This window comes from Aricia agestis, chromosome 17 (assembly GCF_905147365.1).
Source record: "Aricia agestis chromosome 17, ilAriAges1.1, whole genome shotgun sequence".
In the NCBI taxonomy this organism is placed as follows: Eukaryota; Metazoa; Arthropoda; class Insecta; order Lepidoptera; family Lycaenidae; genus Aricia; species Aricia agestis.
In genome coordinates this window covers 4,221,862-4,239,468 of record NC_056422.1, presented here as the reverse complement: position 1 = coordinate 4,239,468, position 17,607 = coordinate 4,221,862, and the positions used below count along the sequence as shown (strand labels likewise).

The following is a 17,607-nucleotide window of genomic DNA, read 5'->3' as shown; positions in this document are numbered from 1 at the left end:
AATTCCCGCTCGACTATGATCATTGGCGTTTTGTTTTCCGCACCGCACAGTCGTGCTCAGAAGTCATTACGTATTATACCTCCTTATTATATAACTCCCAGTTATATAATTTAAGTATAAAGTGAAATAATTTCAGTGTTGTGTTTTTACCGTTTTTCAAGGTTTTGGTAATTCACGTAAGTTATATTTTTATACATTTTTTCTTTAGAAAAGATGAACATTTCATATTAATAACGATTTTATCGTTCGTATCGTTACTTTAATAACGAATATAAATTTAAATACTACATTTAAATTTTTAAATATTAATTTTCTAGTTAAGTTCTTGTGTTTGTGTTCTTTCCTAGGTTAAGGTAGCTATTAATAATGAATAACGAATGTGAATTTGTTCATGATTCGGTAGTGACACCAGCTAACGTTAGATTTGAAACTACCCACTAATGTGGTTAATAAAAAAGGCCTTGTTCTCGTGCAAGGTCATCTAGTAGTAGTAGTTGAACAAATGATTCGAGCTCGTCATCGACTTCTACTTCACACAGCAAACGTAAATCGAGGCGCCGCCGCCACAAAAAGGGGGGGAGCAAATACAGACTGCGCTATAACCACCCTTTAGCTAAATTAACTCAAGAGGTTAATGAACTTAACAAAAAGGTTAATTATTTTTACGAAAACCGATCTATTTTTCAAAATCATGCAATTGCATCGACGATAATGTCAGTCGGGAATTGTATAGCAAATCAAATGAAAATGAAACGACCGTTAGAAATTCTTTATAACCGAATCTTGTTTTTGAAATTGAAACAAAACTTTAAGAAACGTCCGTTACGAAAACTTCTCTTTCGGGGGTTTTGGCTATATTAAATAAATATTCAACATAATAACGAATGGTCAGAAGTTCGTTATTCTGAAGTTCAAGAATTTTATAATCATATACTAGTTTTTGTTGATTTAGAGGTCAATGATGAGCTTAAATATTTAGATTAAAAAAAAAAAAAAAAAAACTCACGTGCACAAATCATACGCGGCATTATTATATTGCGTACTTATGCAGCGCGGAGCATTGAAATCTGCTCTTGAGAAATTGTTACAATGGTCACACGCTTCAAGCTTGACCCCTGAAGGTTTAATGAAACCGTTAAGGATTTGTATCACAACGTCAGAGTTACTTCAATTAATTTGTGGTCTGAGCTGGGCTTTGAGATCTATGAGGTTTTCAAATGAGACGCAATGCAATTATCAATTTCGTTCATGACCCAGTTCTGGCAATCATTTTATCTAAGTTAATTCCGAGTTGCTGGTGTCACTACTCGAAAAGACTGAGGGAGCTCGCAAAACCTTTGTTGCGAATAGTCAGAACAATGTTGCTGCCGCTGCGCAAGCGGGTTCTAGAGCAACAGATTGACTCGCCGCCCCCCGCAGGGGCAGGCTAAGAGTTATATATCCGCGCAGGGTATGTCTCATGGATGTTGTGCTAGCTCGCACATTTCCCATGCTCACCAGTCTGCGCAAGGCTGTTCTTACAATCGTCCCCCGCAGGGACAAACAATAAATTTTGAACCACGGTCAATGCCTAGCAATGCACGAAGTTCTTTTCACTCGAGAGCTAAGCCTACCCCCGCAGAGGCAGACTAAGAATTATATACCCGCGCAGGGTATGTCTCATGGATGTTGTGCTAGCTCGCACATTTCCCATGATCACCAGCCTGCGCAAGGCTGTTCATACAATCGTACCCCACGGGGACAAAGAAATAATTTTGAACCACGGTCAATGCCTGGCAATGCACGAAGTTCCTTTCACTCGAGAGGAGCTCGATTGGACAACTGAGGGAACTTCCACGGCAAAAGTACCCGTGAATATGCCGCTTCTCTTTCGGATCTCGGGAATCTCTGGGATCTCGGGAATGCCAAAAAACGTAACTGACAATCAAAAATTCAGAGCGGGTCAAACTTTGAAGTTTTATCACCGTTTCTCGTTGGCAGCGCCTAGATGCTCCAGGTTATTATTATAAAGATTCTAAAAGGGTACCGCATACCATTCATGGAGAAACCACCTCGGTTCATTCCAAAATTAAACCAAAATCATTTTTCTACCACAGAGTCTGAAGATATGTATCTCCAAATTCGACAAATGATATTCCAGGGTGTCTTAGAAGTTGCCAGCCCCTTGCCAAGTTTTATTTCGACAATGTTTCTGGTCCCTAAGGTCGACGGGTCCTGCCGTCCTATTTTCAATCTTTCCACTCTATTCGATTATGTTTTGACTCAGCCATTCGGGCTCATAAATGTTCAACTAATGACAGTTTCGTTTTGCAACCCGACGATTGGCTTTGCAAAATATACCTGTCCCAAGCTTATTTTACCTGGCAGTCGCTCCATCGCACTGACGGCTCCTACGTCTGTATACAAGGGACAGTTGCTGCAAATTACTTGCTTATTGTCCGGTCACCTGCTTCCCTGACCAATTGGGTTAAACAAACCCTCAGAGAGCAAGTTCTGCGTATCATCGTTTATTAGGACGATTATCTTATTGCTTATTAAAACAAAATCATCCTACAGAAGCATGTCCACATTTTGCTTCAAAGGCTTTACTTACGCCTCAACAAGACCTGGTATTTCTAGGTGTTCGTTGGAACACGTTTCAAAACGAAAAGCTACTTCCAGGCGAGAAAATGTCTAAAATTCATCAAAAGATTTTACCAGTCCTGCCTTTTTTGACTGCCATAGTGTTTCAAACAGCTTGGACCCCCTGGAATTACGCCGAGATGTTGCTTCACTCTGCATCCTCTATGGGTTGTATCACGGGGAGTGCTCTGAGGAATTGTTCGGAATCATACCACCTGCAACTTTTCGCTATCGTCCCACGCGAAAAACATACCATCCTCATCATCTTGATGAGTGGCAGTCTTCCACAGTGCGTTTTTCGCGTAACTTTCTGCCGCGCACTGTAAAACTCTGGAATGAACTGTCACCAGCAGTATTTCCGGACCGATACGACCTGCAAACCTTCAAGAAAAGAGCGTATACCCTCTTAAAAGGCCGGCAACGCACCTGCAGCTCTTCTGATGTTGCGAGTGTCCATGGGCGACGGTAGTTGCTTACCATCAGGTGACCCGTTTGCTCGTTTGCCCCCTTATTTAATAAAAAAAAAAAAAAAAAGTCCTGAGTCCTGACAAAGAGTCTGGTAGATCTAAAGACCTTGCAGAGCATCCTCGGTCTCCTGAACTTCGCCAGTTTCATAGTACCGAAGGCTACATTACCGAGCTCTCTTGTCTCTTCTCATAGACTTGGATAAGTCCGCATTTCCGAATCGCTGCTCTCTACCGAGACAAGCGTTACGTTTAGCGACGATCTTCGGTGGTGGTTGCAAAGTCATCATCTATCAACTTCCATTCATTGGGGTCCACCATCGCACTGCTTGGCAACAGATGCGTCGGACCTAGCTTGGGGTGCTCAACTCGACCACCTTTCCTTAACGGGGACATGGTCAGCATAAGAATTTCATGCATTACAATCAGAAAGAGCTTCTAGCGCTCTGCTTCTCCGAGGTCAGCAGTCAGCACCAGACTCTCACTCGCTCGACAGTTCTTTGGCAGAGCGACAATCGAACAGCTATAACCTATATTTGGGACGAAGGTCGCACCAGGTCAGATGCCCTGATGGACATAACCATTCAGATTTTTCGAGTAATTGGATCATTCCCAAATCTGTTAACTTCTTGCACGGAGAAGATCAGAAAATGCGGCTTACTTGTGTGACCGATCTATTTGCTTCCGCCGAAGCTCATGTAGTGACTAATTATGTAACTCTCGACTTGACCGATCAAGCAGGTTTATATCACGATGCTATGATGCTCACAAGCCGACGGCCACAGTCCTTGCAAAATTCTTAGCTTATCTATTTTTAATAGATTAAGCTCTCTTATAACACTATTTTCTTACATAAGTAGATATCTTCCATGTCTGATACAGAGATTTCTGGCCCTTTAAGTTCTTACGGTTTGGTAAAACATGTTAAAATCTATTGCATTGAAAAAGCTTGTACAACATAAATTAAGAACTTATTGAAGTCTTATACTGTTGACGCCAGTTGACGCAAGTCATTTATTTGTATTTTTTAGACATACAGATATTTTGCTTTTGTTTTCGTCGGGCAGACGTGTACATGATCTTACACACTGTAAGAAAACAGTGGTTTAAAATTCTTAATGTGATTAATTTATTTAGTCATAACTAAAACGAACAGTTCTGATTCTAGGCAATCTAGCTGGAAGATTTTAAGCAATCCCAGTAATAAGCAACTTTGCTGTTTACTGGTTGCTTGTCTGAGACAACTGCACCACCAGGTAACGTCCGCTCAGCTATGGCTGAAAGTTGGATAGACAATGTATCCATTCATGAAATACTTTTGGGGCCGTTATTGAAAATCGGTACAAAAAACTAGTACTTTAATCTAATTCTAACGATTTAAGAAATTATTTTGTTCCTTTAGTTGATTTCATTATGTCCATATCAAAGCTTTTACAAGTTGTATTTTTGATTTGTCAATGAGTTTTTGGTGTAGTAATTGTGTAAAAAAGTGTTTGAACACTGGATTTTCTATTCCATCACTCTTATATCACCTATATATTCATTTATAAAGTTTTAGAAGTATTCCCACAAGGAATTACTATTTTTATTTTATATTGTTATATTTTCTTTTCACATTGGCGTTTTACTTTTATTTTGTCACATTGGCGTACATCATCACCAGGCGATAACAAACACGTCTCAATTATTATGCTTCAAATAACGGTCAAGTGTTTAATAGCAGCGTTTTACCCTGAAATAAAACGCTTATTAAATACTTACCTTATTTGAAGCATAACTTTATTTCTGCCTGGTGTAATTTCGACTCAATGATCATAGTCGAGCGGGAATTCTCCCTCTACCTGCTCGATGATGGCGCCAAGGTTGACAGGGCTACCAACATTCAGGAAAGAAAAGGAGGTAAAATCTGCGGAAACGGAAGTGCCTATCTCAATTATTATGCTTCAAATAAGGTAAGTATTTAATAAGCGTTTTATTTCAGGGTAAAACGCTGCTATTTTCTCTGTCAAATATGACGAAAGGAGAAGGCTCATACTGCATACCAAAGAGAATATAATCACTACGTTTTACTGCATACAGTTTGGGTCAGTATGAAGTAACAGGATAAAGAAATAAGCCTCCTTTTCAACACTTTGTTTGCGTCCAATGCAGTAAATTATATTTTGCGCAGAGCAATAAATAATGATAATTAAGTACTTATAGCAACTGCTATAAATATTTAGCAACAGACGTAAAATAAAAAAATAGTTTATAATATAATCATTTATTAGATAAAATAATATAGTGATAATATAATAATTAATCAGAATCAAATTCCACAAAACAAATATAAATGACAATAGGTAAGTTCCTACAACAAGCTCTTGAACACTCCTGCGTATTAATTCTTAGCAATAAGTATTAAAATTTAAAGTACTATCAAGGAAAATGATTCATAGGCAGATAGCCTACGTAAGTTGGCATTATTCTAGTCTGTAGCTCTACCATGAGTACAGTACATAGTAAGTTTTTATCGATACTCGATACGGACTACGTAACTTTTTAGTATGGCAAATTTTACAGCGCTTCTAGCGGCCACTTTCCGAACTAAAATCGCCATACTAAAAATTTACGTAGTCGGTATAGAGTATCGATAAATACTATAGCTTTAAGTTTAAACTCATGCATGGTAAAGCTACTGAAACTTAAACGTAGTTAATGCGATCAAATAATGTACGTACGCCATTTACTTATGGATCAGTTTTTTCTGATTGCACATAACATTCAGTATTCATTTGACTGCATAAAAATCGTATTATAATTAAAGTTAATAACCATTTTCTAAACATTTCAAATCACTTTTCAGATGCTTTTAGTTTATTAAGCAAACCAATTTGTTTACTTACCTTATTTTATAACAATATATCAACTTTGATTAAATGATTAAACATTGCTTATAAGAATAATAAAAATACCTAATGCGATATATTTTTTCGCAATTAACCTTTGGTTTCCAAAAAGAATACTTAATTAAAATTACAGTACAAACCCGATTAATCGGACAAATAAGAATTATTATTGTCGATAAAAGGTTGATAGGCATTCGGATAATTGACAATCCGGATAATTGAATGTATGAAGAAAAGTGGTTTTGGTGCACCGCAAGTGTACACAATAATATTATTATGTGTTTGTTAAGAAGTAACACAGAAAATTAATATTTATTTAGAAATTATTAAGATAAACTTATTTATTAATATGCACCCCAAGACGGCTGGTCACCGCGGGGAACTGCGACTACTACCCCCCAACAATTACTACATCTTTACCTGAAAGAAGCGCCCACACAAAGAAGAAAAAATAAAGTTTTGAAAACATGTATATCGCTACTTATAACACGCTGTCCCTAAGAACCGAAGAGAGCTTACAAGAGCTTCTATACTCTTTAGAAAACATCAAATGGGACATCATAGGCTTGAGTGAAGTAAGAAGAAATGGTGAAGCAATCGAAGAACGTAGTCAAGTCATACTGTACTATAAAGGTCCCGGGAAGGAATGGAGTGGTGTCCCTAATCAAAAAAGAACTAAAGAAACATATAGTAGAAATAATAGGAATATCAGATAGAATCGCAATATTGAATGTTAAAATTCCACCGGGGAATGAAGTATGGTGTATAGTGCAAATATACTCGCCAACAGAGCAATCATCATCTTCGGATATTGATTTGTTCTACACATCTCTTAATACCGCTTTAAAAAACCACGCACACAAAAATTGCATTGTGATGGGCGATTTCAACGCACAAGTCGGCGAGCCACGGAGGGTGAAAATGCTGTGCTAGGTCCATATAGTACGGGGAAAAGGACAAGGAACGGTCAAAAATTGATTGAAATGGCCTCCGAAAATAACATGAAAATAATGAACAGCGTATTTAAGAAAGCATTTGACTCAATAGAGCACGAAAACATCTGGAAATGCCTGAAGGCACAGGGAGTCGAACACAAATATATTAGGATCTTGAAAAACATATACACCAATAGTACAGCCAAAATCAGACTAGAGAAGGAGGGAAAAGAAATAAAAATAAAAAGAGGGGTAAGACAGGGAGACCCGCTTTCACCTAAACTATTCACTGCTGTGTTAGAAGGAATCTTCCGAGAACTAAATTGGGACCAGTATGGACTAAACATTATCAAACTTAAGATTCGCTGACGACATCATATTATTTGCCAAGACAAAGGACCACCTACAAAGCATGCTCATAGACGTAGAAAGAGAAAGTAACAAGGTAGGCCTCACGATGAACGCCAACAAAACAAAGGCCTTGACAAACGCAAAGGAAGAGAGCATTACCATAAGCGGAAGAACGATTGAGTTTGTGAAGGAATACACCTACCTCGGCCAGCAAATGTCGGCAACTAATATGATGTCAACAGAAATAGACACAAGAATTGCGCAGGCTTGGAAATGCTACTGGGGATTCAAGGACATAATGAAGAACAACGAAACAAAGATGAACGTAAAAACTAAACTATACAATACATCGACGGGTGCAAAGTAAAAAGAGTCATCTACAAAACAGCTACTTTTCAGGAGAGCGCATAATAGGAAAAAATGCTCCCATTTTGTCAATTTCCAATCAAATTTATTGAAATTTTCATCGTTGTTTCATTATTTATAAATTAATCCACATGTATATTTAATTTCTTCTATTCATGTTTAATTTACGAGATATTGTAGTTGTCTGCATCTACATTGCGATTGAAAATATGACAACTGAGTTAACTACCACTTGGTCGTTTCTACGTGGGAATTAAAAATTATATTTATTAAAGTATTTTTACCGATTACTAGTGCGATTATCAGTACCTACGTAAAGTGTAACACTTTATATTATTAAAATATGTAGTTAATGCCTGTTTTACACCTTAAAAACACCAAGTTCAGAACATAATTGCATAGATATCTTTTTCTACGTTGTCGATTCGGTGCAAGGTGCACGATTTAGAAGGAAGTTAAAATATGAAATACTAGCTTTTGCTCGCGGCTTCGCTCGCGTGGAATTTGAAAATCGCGTAAAATGCAAATATTCCTGTAAGCTCCCTTAGAAACATGATGTTATTCCAAGACCAAAAGTAGCCTAGTAACATAGGCGGTTTCATCTTTTCAAATAAGCTTATGCCAAAAAACAATACGATTAGTTTCTTAGTTAGAGCGTGAAGGAAGGACAAACAAACAAATAAATAAATAAACAAACATACTTTCCCATTTTAATATTAGTTTGGATATACTTAGGAATCATTCATTTACTTTCGTACAAATCGTAATTTCTCACAACAAAAATGAAATTCTGTGTCAATACTGGAATTACTTTAAAACTAATTTAAAAAGTATTCAGTATCATTATCAGTACAGGAACTATGTTGTAAATTATTATAATTTAGGCAGAGGCTTATTACGAGTAAGTCTTTGTACTTGGCACTTGTGAATTGTGATCATGATGTGTTCATTATAACATCATAAGCATCGCCGGACGTTTTACACCATCGGAGGGATGTATACGATTCTTTAGAACACAAAATGAAATTTTATTTCAACGATTTCTCAATTGCTTTTCATTATCACAGAGATCCTAAAACCGGTCAAAGATAAGTTAAAAGGAAAACTTCGCGAGATATTTTTGCGCTACAGTTAAACTTGCAAATGCCGGAATATGATGTTTTGCATATTTTGTTTACCTAAATTTTGTCGTAATTTACGTCACGTGTCAATACACGTGTCTTTATTTCTCAATCGCCTTTTCTTTAGATCAATACTGAACTGATGACGTCTTTTTCTACCGTTTAACGAGGAAGGCGTAGAACATTCACTTGATGCCTCCACTGCCGAAGAAGTATCAATGGTGTTGTCTTTAGAAGATTCACAGTTTGAGAGGGATAATATAGTCGATGGCTCGATATATGAGTTAATAAACTCAAGCAGGTCATAGATTATATGAGATCAAACTATCTGTTTAATAAAAAAGACATAATATTTTGATCTAATACTGATAATGGACGCGGCGGACTTGAAGTGATGAATTGTATTCTGAGGGCGTTGGCGTATTTAATAATTTGCTTAGATCGACATCCAAATTTTCAAAATCATTTTATATTTTAGACTGAGAGTGAACTGGTGTGACTGGCCCAGAGTATTCAGATCATGGGGACTTATCTTACGAAGTTAACTTATATTCATTTGTATTCATCGCTGATACATCAAGGTTTTCTATAGAAGTTCAATAATTCTTCATCGGGCAACACAGTATTTTGCTCGATAAATCTATCGTTTATGTTCTGGAAACTTTCAACTTCTTTAAAAAGTTGTTTTGGACTTTCTGAACATGAAACAACAGTAAAAAATAACAGAAAGAAATTAGAAGTCAATTAATATAATAACAATAAGAATTAACATAGAAAGGTACTCATAAACATAACAAACAATACTAATTTACAAAAGTAAATTGAGACATCTAAATCACAATCGCAACATAGAAAAAGCTATATGGCAGATAGCCGCTTATGCCGCATAACATTAACCCCGCGCGTCCCGCGTATAGACGACCAGCGGTAGTTATCCGCATCTACGTCGTGCAATTTCACAAAACAGGAGTAGATGTCTTCTTTTACGTGACAAAAGTACCAGAAATAAGGTGATATTTGAATTTTTGTTTTTGTTATGTTGTAGAACATGATATTTTAAGCTAGTTTCTACAAAAAAACGAAAAACTCAAAATTGCAGATGACTTTTTTTACTTTGCACCCGTCGACATGCATTCTCCCAGTCCTAACATATGGATGCCAGACTTGGGCACTCACTAAGGAACAAAATAACAAACTGAGAACCTGTCAGACAGCAATGGAACGAAGCATGCTAAACATAAGGAAGACCGACAGAATAAGAAACAAAACAATTAGAAAACGTACAAAAATCGAGGATGTAATAACAAGAATTAGGAAACTAAAATGGAAGTGGACCGGTCACATAATAAGAGGCACTGAAAAGTGGACCAAAAACGTAGTGTTCTGGTACCCAAGAAATGGTAAAAGAAATAAAGGAAGGCAGTTCCGGAGGTGGGAAGATGAATTAAAAATGACAGCAGGAAAAACTTGGACAAGAACAGCGCTAAACAGAACAGAATGGAAAAGAAATTGGGGAGGCCTTTGCCAAAAGGCAAACAGACTGAGTATATGGTACTACTGACCCGCTAAAGTCAATGGGTTAAGCTAAAAGAAAAATCCAACAAGTCTGAAAATAAAGGCTATAAATATAAAGATAAACTTATTCAGTTGGAAGTCAGAATAATCGAGTTTTTACTGTACATGTATTTATTGTGACTTAAAAACTAATATACTGCATTGTCAGTAAACATAATAATCAGTTAGTACCACTTTAAAATAATTAATGCAAATAATACTTGGCCATTTAACCTTTTTAAATTTCAAACACAAAAAAAACAAAACACTTAATTTTTTAAACATAAAAAGTAGCATTGATGCTGCAAACAACTGATAATATGGTTTTATTAAGATGTTAAAATAAAATTTAATCTTTTGCTAAAAAAGCTTACAAAATAAGCTACCCTCTAGATACTATGTAGCACCAAAGTAGGACAACGGTTCTATACTTGCATTATTGTTTGTAGTTTTGTTTGTAATGCTGCGGCTGCACATGCGTCGATCGTCACGATTCGTGACGAAGCTTCGTACTATGAAACGATACCATTGGACGATCTGCGTGTATCGTCAAATGGTATCGTCTCATAAGTCATAGCACAAAGCTTCGTGAATGTAGACGCATGTGCGGCCGCAGCATAACAACAATAGTTTTTTTTTTTCTATTTATAGCCGAGCACTATTAGCCAAAATACTTGATTTCATTTTAAACAAAGAGGCTACAGAGGCCATCTCTTTGTTTAAAATGAAATCAAGTATTTTTATTATTAATAACTTAGGAAATGTTAAGGTAAATACTAAGGCCGGTATAAATAGTCAGTACTCAAGATGCATCTCGGTCTCAAGACACGGTTCAGGCTCTGTGATTGGTTGGCTGTCAAAATTTGGACAAATCACAGAGCCGAACCACGTCTTGAGACCGGGTCGCATCTTAAGTACTGACTATTTATACCAGCCTTAGTATTAAAATTTAAAAGGGCACAACAGCTCAAAAGACTATTTTTTATTATTTACGTTAAGCTTTTTTTATATATAGACTTAGATATAAAAAATTTCTGTACTTACCTTTTTTTATAAAATATAAAAAAGCTGCACGTAAAATAAAAATTCCCGAAACTTTAAACTCGTTTTCCCGAGAGTTGAATTTTTTGAGTTGTGTCCCTTTTATTTCTGAGGATGTCATAGCCCTTGCCAATAATAATATATTATATTATGATATAAATGAGTATTGTTTAGTAATATCCTTGGATAATATCAATCAGCCATATACAATGCAAGGTTTGTTGAATTTTTGGTAGTGATATAAAATACTAGAGTTATAAAAATGGCATGTACATATAAGTTATATGTGACATAACACAGTCCCCACGTTTCACTTGACGTTTAAAACGATCAAAACGCTCAAAATAGGAGGCATTTTAAGCGTTTTGATCGTTTTTAACGCCAAGTGGAACGCGGGGAGTATGATCACAGAAATTGATTCACAGGTAGCTAGTACTTACGTTATTTGGTGGGTTGTGTCAAATCAATATCAGACGTGTTTGTCAGCTGAATTTGACATTACCCTAAAAAATTATGTCCGCAATCTACTTATAAATCAATTTCGTTAATAGTGTCTTACTTGGGCACCGCATTCCATCGTATGGTTTGAATACGACCAGGTGGCAGAAGTCCTCCCATTATAAATAGGCACTGTTTTAGTGCCTCTTCAGTGTCGGAGACCTCCTTGCATGGCACATAGGCTTCCATTTCTTGGCACAAACTACATAACTTATCAAACATTTTGATCGCAGTCTTCTCATCGCCTCTCTCCAGTAAATCTATGGTGGCCCTGGACAGTACTTTTCCCACAGTTCTTTGTAAATTGACAGGCATATACGTCGAGGGGCCCAATTCAAAGTATGACGGCCAGTTGTTGATGCAAGCCTCGCAGTGGCACACAAACTTGTACTGAAATTTCAGGGATTGTGCTCTTGACATGAGATCTAAAAGTGCATGATGCGCCCTGGAAAATTGACACAACAAAATTAGTTTATAAAAGTAGGAACAATACAAAAAAAAATAAAAAAAATTCAGCTTGACCTATATTGTCCATGATTTTCTCAAACTACTGACGCTATTTGGAGATTATTTAGGATTTCACTATTTATTATTTAAAATGGCATTTATTTATAGTCCATAAAATTTAGTTACGCCAGGCCTGTCCCACTCGCGAGAATAGGTATCGAACTGTAAGTACCACCCGCGGGTGGCCAATCAGTAGGGACTCACAAGCGAGCGGTGAGTGGTGACGCACGCGCAAGATTTTTCGTCGCGTATCTACTGTTTAGTGATCATAGAGGAATTTTATTCATGATACTGATTTAACCGCTGTGACAAAATCGTTATAAATCTTATAAAAATGAACAATTAAGGAAGGCCAATGAAATATGTATTTGAATAAGGTATTTAAATATAAAAAGTAGATAAAAACTATACAAACATAGCAAATAAACCAATTTCATACAAAGAAACGCACAAACTACACAGAAATAAACACAAGTTGCTACGTTTAAATTGTAAAAGTTTCCTGCACTATAATCGAATATATACTTACTCGTAAAACTACTATAAAATATAGGTTGGGTTACTAAAATTTTATATTACTATAAAAAGGTTTGCTATTCGTACCAATAGTAATTAAAAAATAATATTTTGTTTTCTAAAAGGCGAAAACCTTGATTTCGTCAGAAAAGGTACGAGTTATGCGATAGACAGAGAGCGGACATGTAGGTAAATATAATTGTAGGCACCTAGCACTGCGCGGTCGGAATTTGAACTTAATAGTATCGTAACATGAGTCGTTATTTCTTTAAACGGGTTTCGCTAGTGAGACTTCTGTTGGTACCACTAATATATATTCTATGGTTACGATGTATAAAATTTATTATCATTTTGTGGATGTGGCTACACAGTTCATTGATAAAAAAAATAAAAATCATTATGATTCTCATATGATAAACATAAGCATGTAAAAATTCTGCAGTACTTACTGCAGTACTGCAGTATTTTTTTGAGGTACACTTACCCATAGTTATCAAATAGCTGCATGCCCTTCTTAATAGGTCGCAAAGCCAACAGTTTGGTTGCTGTGTTGCCCAGAGTACCAAACCGGACCACATTTGGCGCACAGGAATGATTAATTAGGCTGTGGAAGGCATACACATTACTGGCCAAACTGACTTCTTCAGTATACTTTCCCAGACGATTGACTGTGTTTGTTGAGAGATTATGACCATTTGTCGGCACCGTCATTATATGTAACAGCAGAGTACCAGCTACGACTTCCCTAATTTTCTCCTTATCTTCATCATTTGTAGGCTCCAAAAAAGTAGAATATTCCTCTAGGAACCTCAAAAACACTGCAGCGGTTACGGATTTTAGAAATATGTCTGAAACTGATCGTTTATCTACATTTGTCTCTAATGTGTGAATGGCAGCATAATGTTTTGAATCGTACACCCATTTGCCATTTATTTTAACCTGCCCATGTAGTTTTGTACCAATGGTGGATTCGGCTTCTTTGATGGTTGAGAACAGGCTGCTCCAAGAGTCATGGTCGCTTCTAGCCTTAATGACTATTCGCAAAGCAGTCCATTCAAGTTTTGTGAAGTCCATGTCAATGAGGGTTGCCATTAATGGACATTCTGCCTTGTGATACTCCTTGTGGGCTTTTGTTTTACATTCATCGCTGCAATACATTGAAAAACAACAGCTGTCGCACGGCATTAAATTCAAGTCTCGAGAAAGACAGTAGTTACAAGCAAAGAGAATTTGTTTGGCGTCGATTAAATTCAAATACGGCTCCTCGTCCGCTAGCACCTCTCCAACTTTTATATCTTCTTTAGCAACAACATGTCTTCCCATGTCTTCACTGAATCTAACTTCCAGTTTTGAGCTGGAGCACAAATAAACAGAATCCTTTTCTCCTTTTAACATCAACCTGTCATTATTAACATTATAATCATTTTTATTAAGGTTCATTTCTTTCAGTAATTCAGTTTCGGCCATATCCTGACGTTTATTCAATCTTTCTCTAAGGGATTCTGGTATATCATATTTTAGCACACGCTCAATATCTTTAATGCATTCATTATACTTCTTGAGTTCATAGAACACTGCAGACCTATTTGAAATAGCCAAGTAGAATTTATCGGAGTCCAACGGTGCATACAGAAGTGCTAAATTATAGTATTGCCATGCTTCAAATAGGTTTTCTTTTTGGAAACATTGGTTGCCTTGGTTACGAAGTTGTGATGACAAATTTTCAGATTTTTTTACCTTGTCCACTTTTGGAAAAGTCGAGTATTTTTTGATGAGATCATAAGTGAACAACACCCTTTCATAATTGTCTGTCTTATGTAATAGATCTGAGGACATTTCCTTTATTTTGCCGATTTGTGTTAATTTGCCCACAAGGCCTTCATAGAACTTGTCAATAATCATTTTGTTCACTTCACACAATAATTATGTCCCACTTTGCTACACCATTTATAGTTATAAATTTGGGTTGTGAAATGGTATATGTTATTGATCAAAGGCTGCAATCACAAAACGTACCTGCAGACAAAGCAGAAAGAGGTAAGTTAATCTTAGAAAACATTTTTTTGTTTTATTCTTTAAGCATTATTCTTAATTATTAACATCTAGAGAGATAACCATGGGCATACCCATCAGGGGGGGCAAATGGGAATTAGAAACGTGTTACCTACTCTGCGCAAAACAAAGTGTTGGAAACTAAATATCTTTTCGGTCAGAATAATAAAAGTCAATTTTCATGATTTTTTCTTTCAATATACCAGACCGACCATCTTCTCGAAACCGGTATGCCCCCCCCCCCGTCCCCCTAGCTGAAATCCTGGGTACGCCCATGGAGATAACTACTCTAGATTGAGTGCGAGCATTACTAACAATGTGATTTTTTCAGTGCTTACAGATATAGTGACTGTATTGCTACACCCTAAGCTTCTAGATGAACTGTTTATACCACAACCGGTAGGCTCTCATACTACAATAAGGCAGCTGCTACAAGATATTTCCGCTACTTCCATCATGAAGCTGGACGATTACTCTCTCAGCAAATTATGGGATCTCATGACTATGATATTTAAATGGCAACTTTCAGTAACAACTTGCCAAAACATATTTGACATAAGCTGCCGACATTTACGAAACATAGCATCTTTGATGCCGGAATACTTCTCAAAGGCTTTCATAGAGAATGCATTGAGGAGATTTGAAATACTATCAGATATGTTCACAGATGAAGACTTCAAGGCATTGAATAACACTCTAATACTCTGGTTTTCAGAATATCACACAAAAATATCCGTCCTCATTAGACTAGGTCTACAACATAAGGACGGTACTCTGAGTCTACCGTCAACAATTGATTCGAAAATCCTACACAACTTAGGTGAAAACATATACAAATATGATATGAAAAGATACTTCATTGACGAAAACAGTACCGATACGAATTCAGGAGAAATAAAATGTTTACTTTCCAAAATAGATAAAGTGCATCATGACAAAAAATCCATTAAATTACAACTACCGATTGAATTTGGGACAAATGAAAAGAAAACTTTAGAAATAAACAAAAATCAGAAATTTCAATATATCAATACAAACATCAAAAATAGGGAAAATGATTTAATATACACAGCACATGCACAGAAGTCAACTCAGGATGATCTTCTGCAAATGTTGGAAGATGATATGAATTAAAACATAAAGTTGCAGCTTTTACAGCCATACTTGAATAGAGACAAATATGAATTACATTAATAATTGTTCAATATCTATAATTTGATATTTTGACATAAACTATACCTGCCTATAATGGAAATTTAAGCAGGGCTGACTCAGAGGCAGCTGTTTATGGTCTGAAATTGTTTCCAGCTTCCCATAGGTAAGTACAATGCTAAGTAATTATAGTCAATATACTATACATCTAGAATACCAGTGTTTCTCTTCTATAAAATAAACAAATAATAAATAATAATTATTATTATAAACCTCTAAAAAACACTCGCATCTTTTATCCCTATCAAAATATACAGCACAGACTATTAAGAGATACTATCATACTATGTTAGATACATACAGCAGCACCGTAGGTACCTAGTTACCTACCTATAGTTATAAAAACAAAATATGCATAACATTGCAAACTGCAAATCTAATCTCTAAGGTACAAATAAGATGATATAAATATTAACAATTAACAATAATATACTTTTAGGTTAAATAATATTTTAGCCAACTTACCACTTGCCAGTCAATATGATGTAGGACTGATGATATTCATTGATAGAATAATTGAGAAATGCTGTCTGCAGTATGCTGGTGAGAAATATAATGCAGTAATCAGAGTAATGGCAAAACAAAAATTCAAAACAAACAATTCACTGAACACCGGACGTATACCGTAATCACTAATCAAATATGAAAAAATCGGCCAAGTGCGAGTCGGATTCACGCACGAAGGGTTCCGTGCTGTTATAAAGGGGGTGACAGACCATTTTTTTTTTAACATGGGGAAATGCTTTACGCATCCCCGGCAAATTGGGGAGATATCCCCGGCCTATCGGCCGGGGTATCCTGCTACCCACTAAAACCCCATGGTGTTCCATTCATCGCAGAGTTGCGGGTATGATAGAACCTACCGCAACTAGGGGGTGACAGACCATAGTGATTATATTTACTTTGTGACAGACAACGAATACTATACTCACAAGGAGGTGACAGACGTGCGAGTAAGGAGGCCCATTCACGGCAGGACTGCACGGCAGTCCTACAGTGAATGGGCCCTTTAAGTAAGCGGACTTATGGATCGACGATCTTATAATGTGAGCCTAGGGGCCTAGAAATCCAGTGTGAGCGATTCTCGTGTGTCACCGACGCGAGCCGAGTAAGTTCGCGAACTTAAAACCCGTGTACTTTAAGTTCGTACGTCTATCAGCTTCGATCACTAATATACTAGTATATTATATTAGTGATCGAAGTCTATCAGGCACTTTTTTTAACCTTGATTTGACCTCGACACTTTTTTATTAGTACCTGCATGTTAGGGGCAGAAGGCGTCAATAGATGGCGTTTTTTTACATTTTTGAGTGTATGTGTACAGGTTTTTTGAACTTAAGAAATAACTTCGTTACATTCGGGTGTCCCTTGACACCTCTCAAGTTTTTTTTAAATTTTATTATTTTATTTTTTAATTAGTAGACTACAGATAAAATAAAGAAAATTGTGAAAATTTCAAGTGCCTAGCTGTTGCCATCTT

General features: G+C 36.5%; 2 protein-coding genes across 3 annotated transcripts; one reads left to right on the top strand and one right to left on the bottom strand.

Moving 5' to 3' along the window:
- Positions 1-11,725: 11,725 nt before the first annotated feature.
- On the bottom strand, positions 11,726-14,765 carry LOC121735200 (SET and MYND domain-containing protein 4). The gene is made up of 2 exons (XM_042125929.1): positions 13,348-14,765; positions 11,726-12,285 (listed from the first exon to the last, which is right to left on the bottom strand). Exons 1-2 carry the CDS (start codon positions 14,763-14,765, stop codon positions 11,898-11,900), a joined length of 1,806 nt encoding a protein of 601 aa, XP_041981863.1. The 3' UTR covers positions 11,726-11,897.
- A 23-nt stretch (positions 14,766-14,788) lies between these two features.
- On the top strand, positions 14,789-16,665 carry LOC121735201 (protein OSCP1). Of its 2 annotated transcripts, XR_006036821.1 has the most exons (3): positions 14,789-14,900; positions 15,247-16,233; positions 16,567-16,665. XR_006036821.1 is itself a non-coding variant. In XM_042125930.1 (2 exons), exons 1-2 carry the CDS (start codon positions 14,789-14,791, stop codon positions 16,047-16,049), a joined length of 915 nt encoding a protein of 304 aa, XP_041981864.1. In that variant the 3' UTR covers positions 16,050-16,249. The 2 variants fall into 2 exon arrangements, 1 of the variants encoding a protein (XP_041981864.1); XM_042125930.1 differs by lacking the exon at positions 16,567-16,665 and having other exon boundaries at positions 15,247-16,249.
- The last annotated feature ends 942 nt before the right edge of the window (positions 16,666-17,607 follow it).

Coding starts and splice junctions, on each gene's coding strand:
- LOC121735200 (XM_042125929.1), bottom strand. CDS start 14,765: ATGATTATTGACAAGTTCTATGAAGGCCTTGTGGGCAAATTAACACAA. Junction 12,286..13,347: donor CAGCTATTTGATAACTATGG/GTAAGTGTACCT, acceptor TCAATTTTCCAG/GGCGCATCATGCACTTTTAG.
- LOC121735201 (XM_042125930.1), top strand. CDS start 14,789: ATGTCCCACTTTGCTACACCATTTATAGTTATAAATTTGGGTTGTGAA. Junction 14,901..15,246: donor TGCAGACAAAGCAGAAAGAG/GTAAGTTAATCT, acceptor TGATTTTTTCAG/TGCTTACAGATATAGTGACT.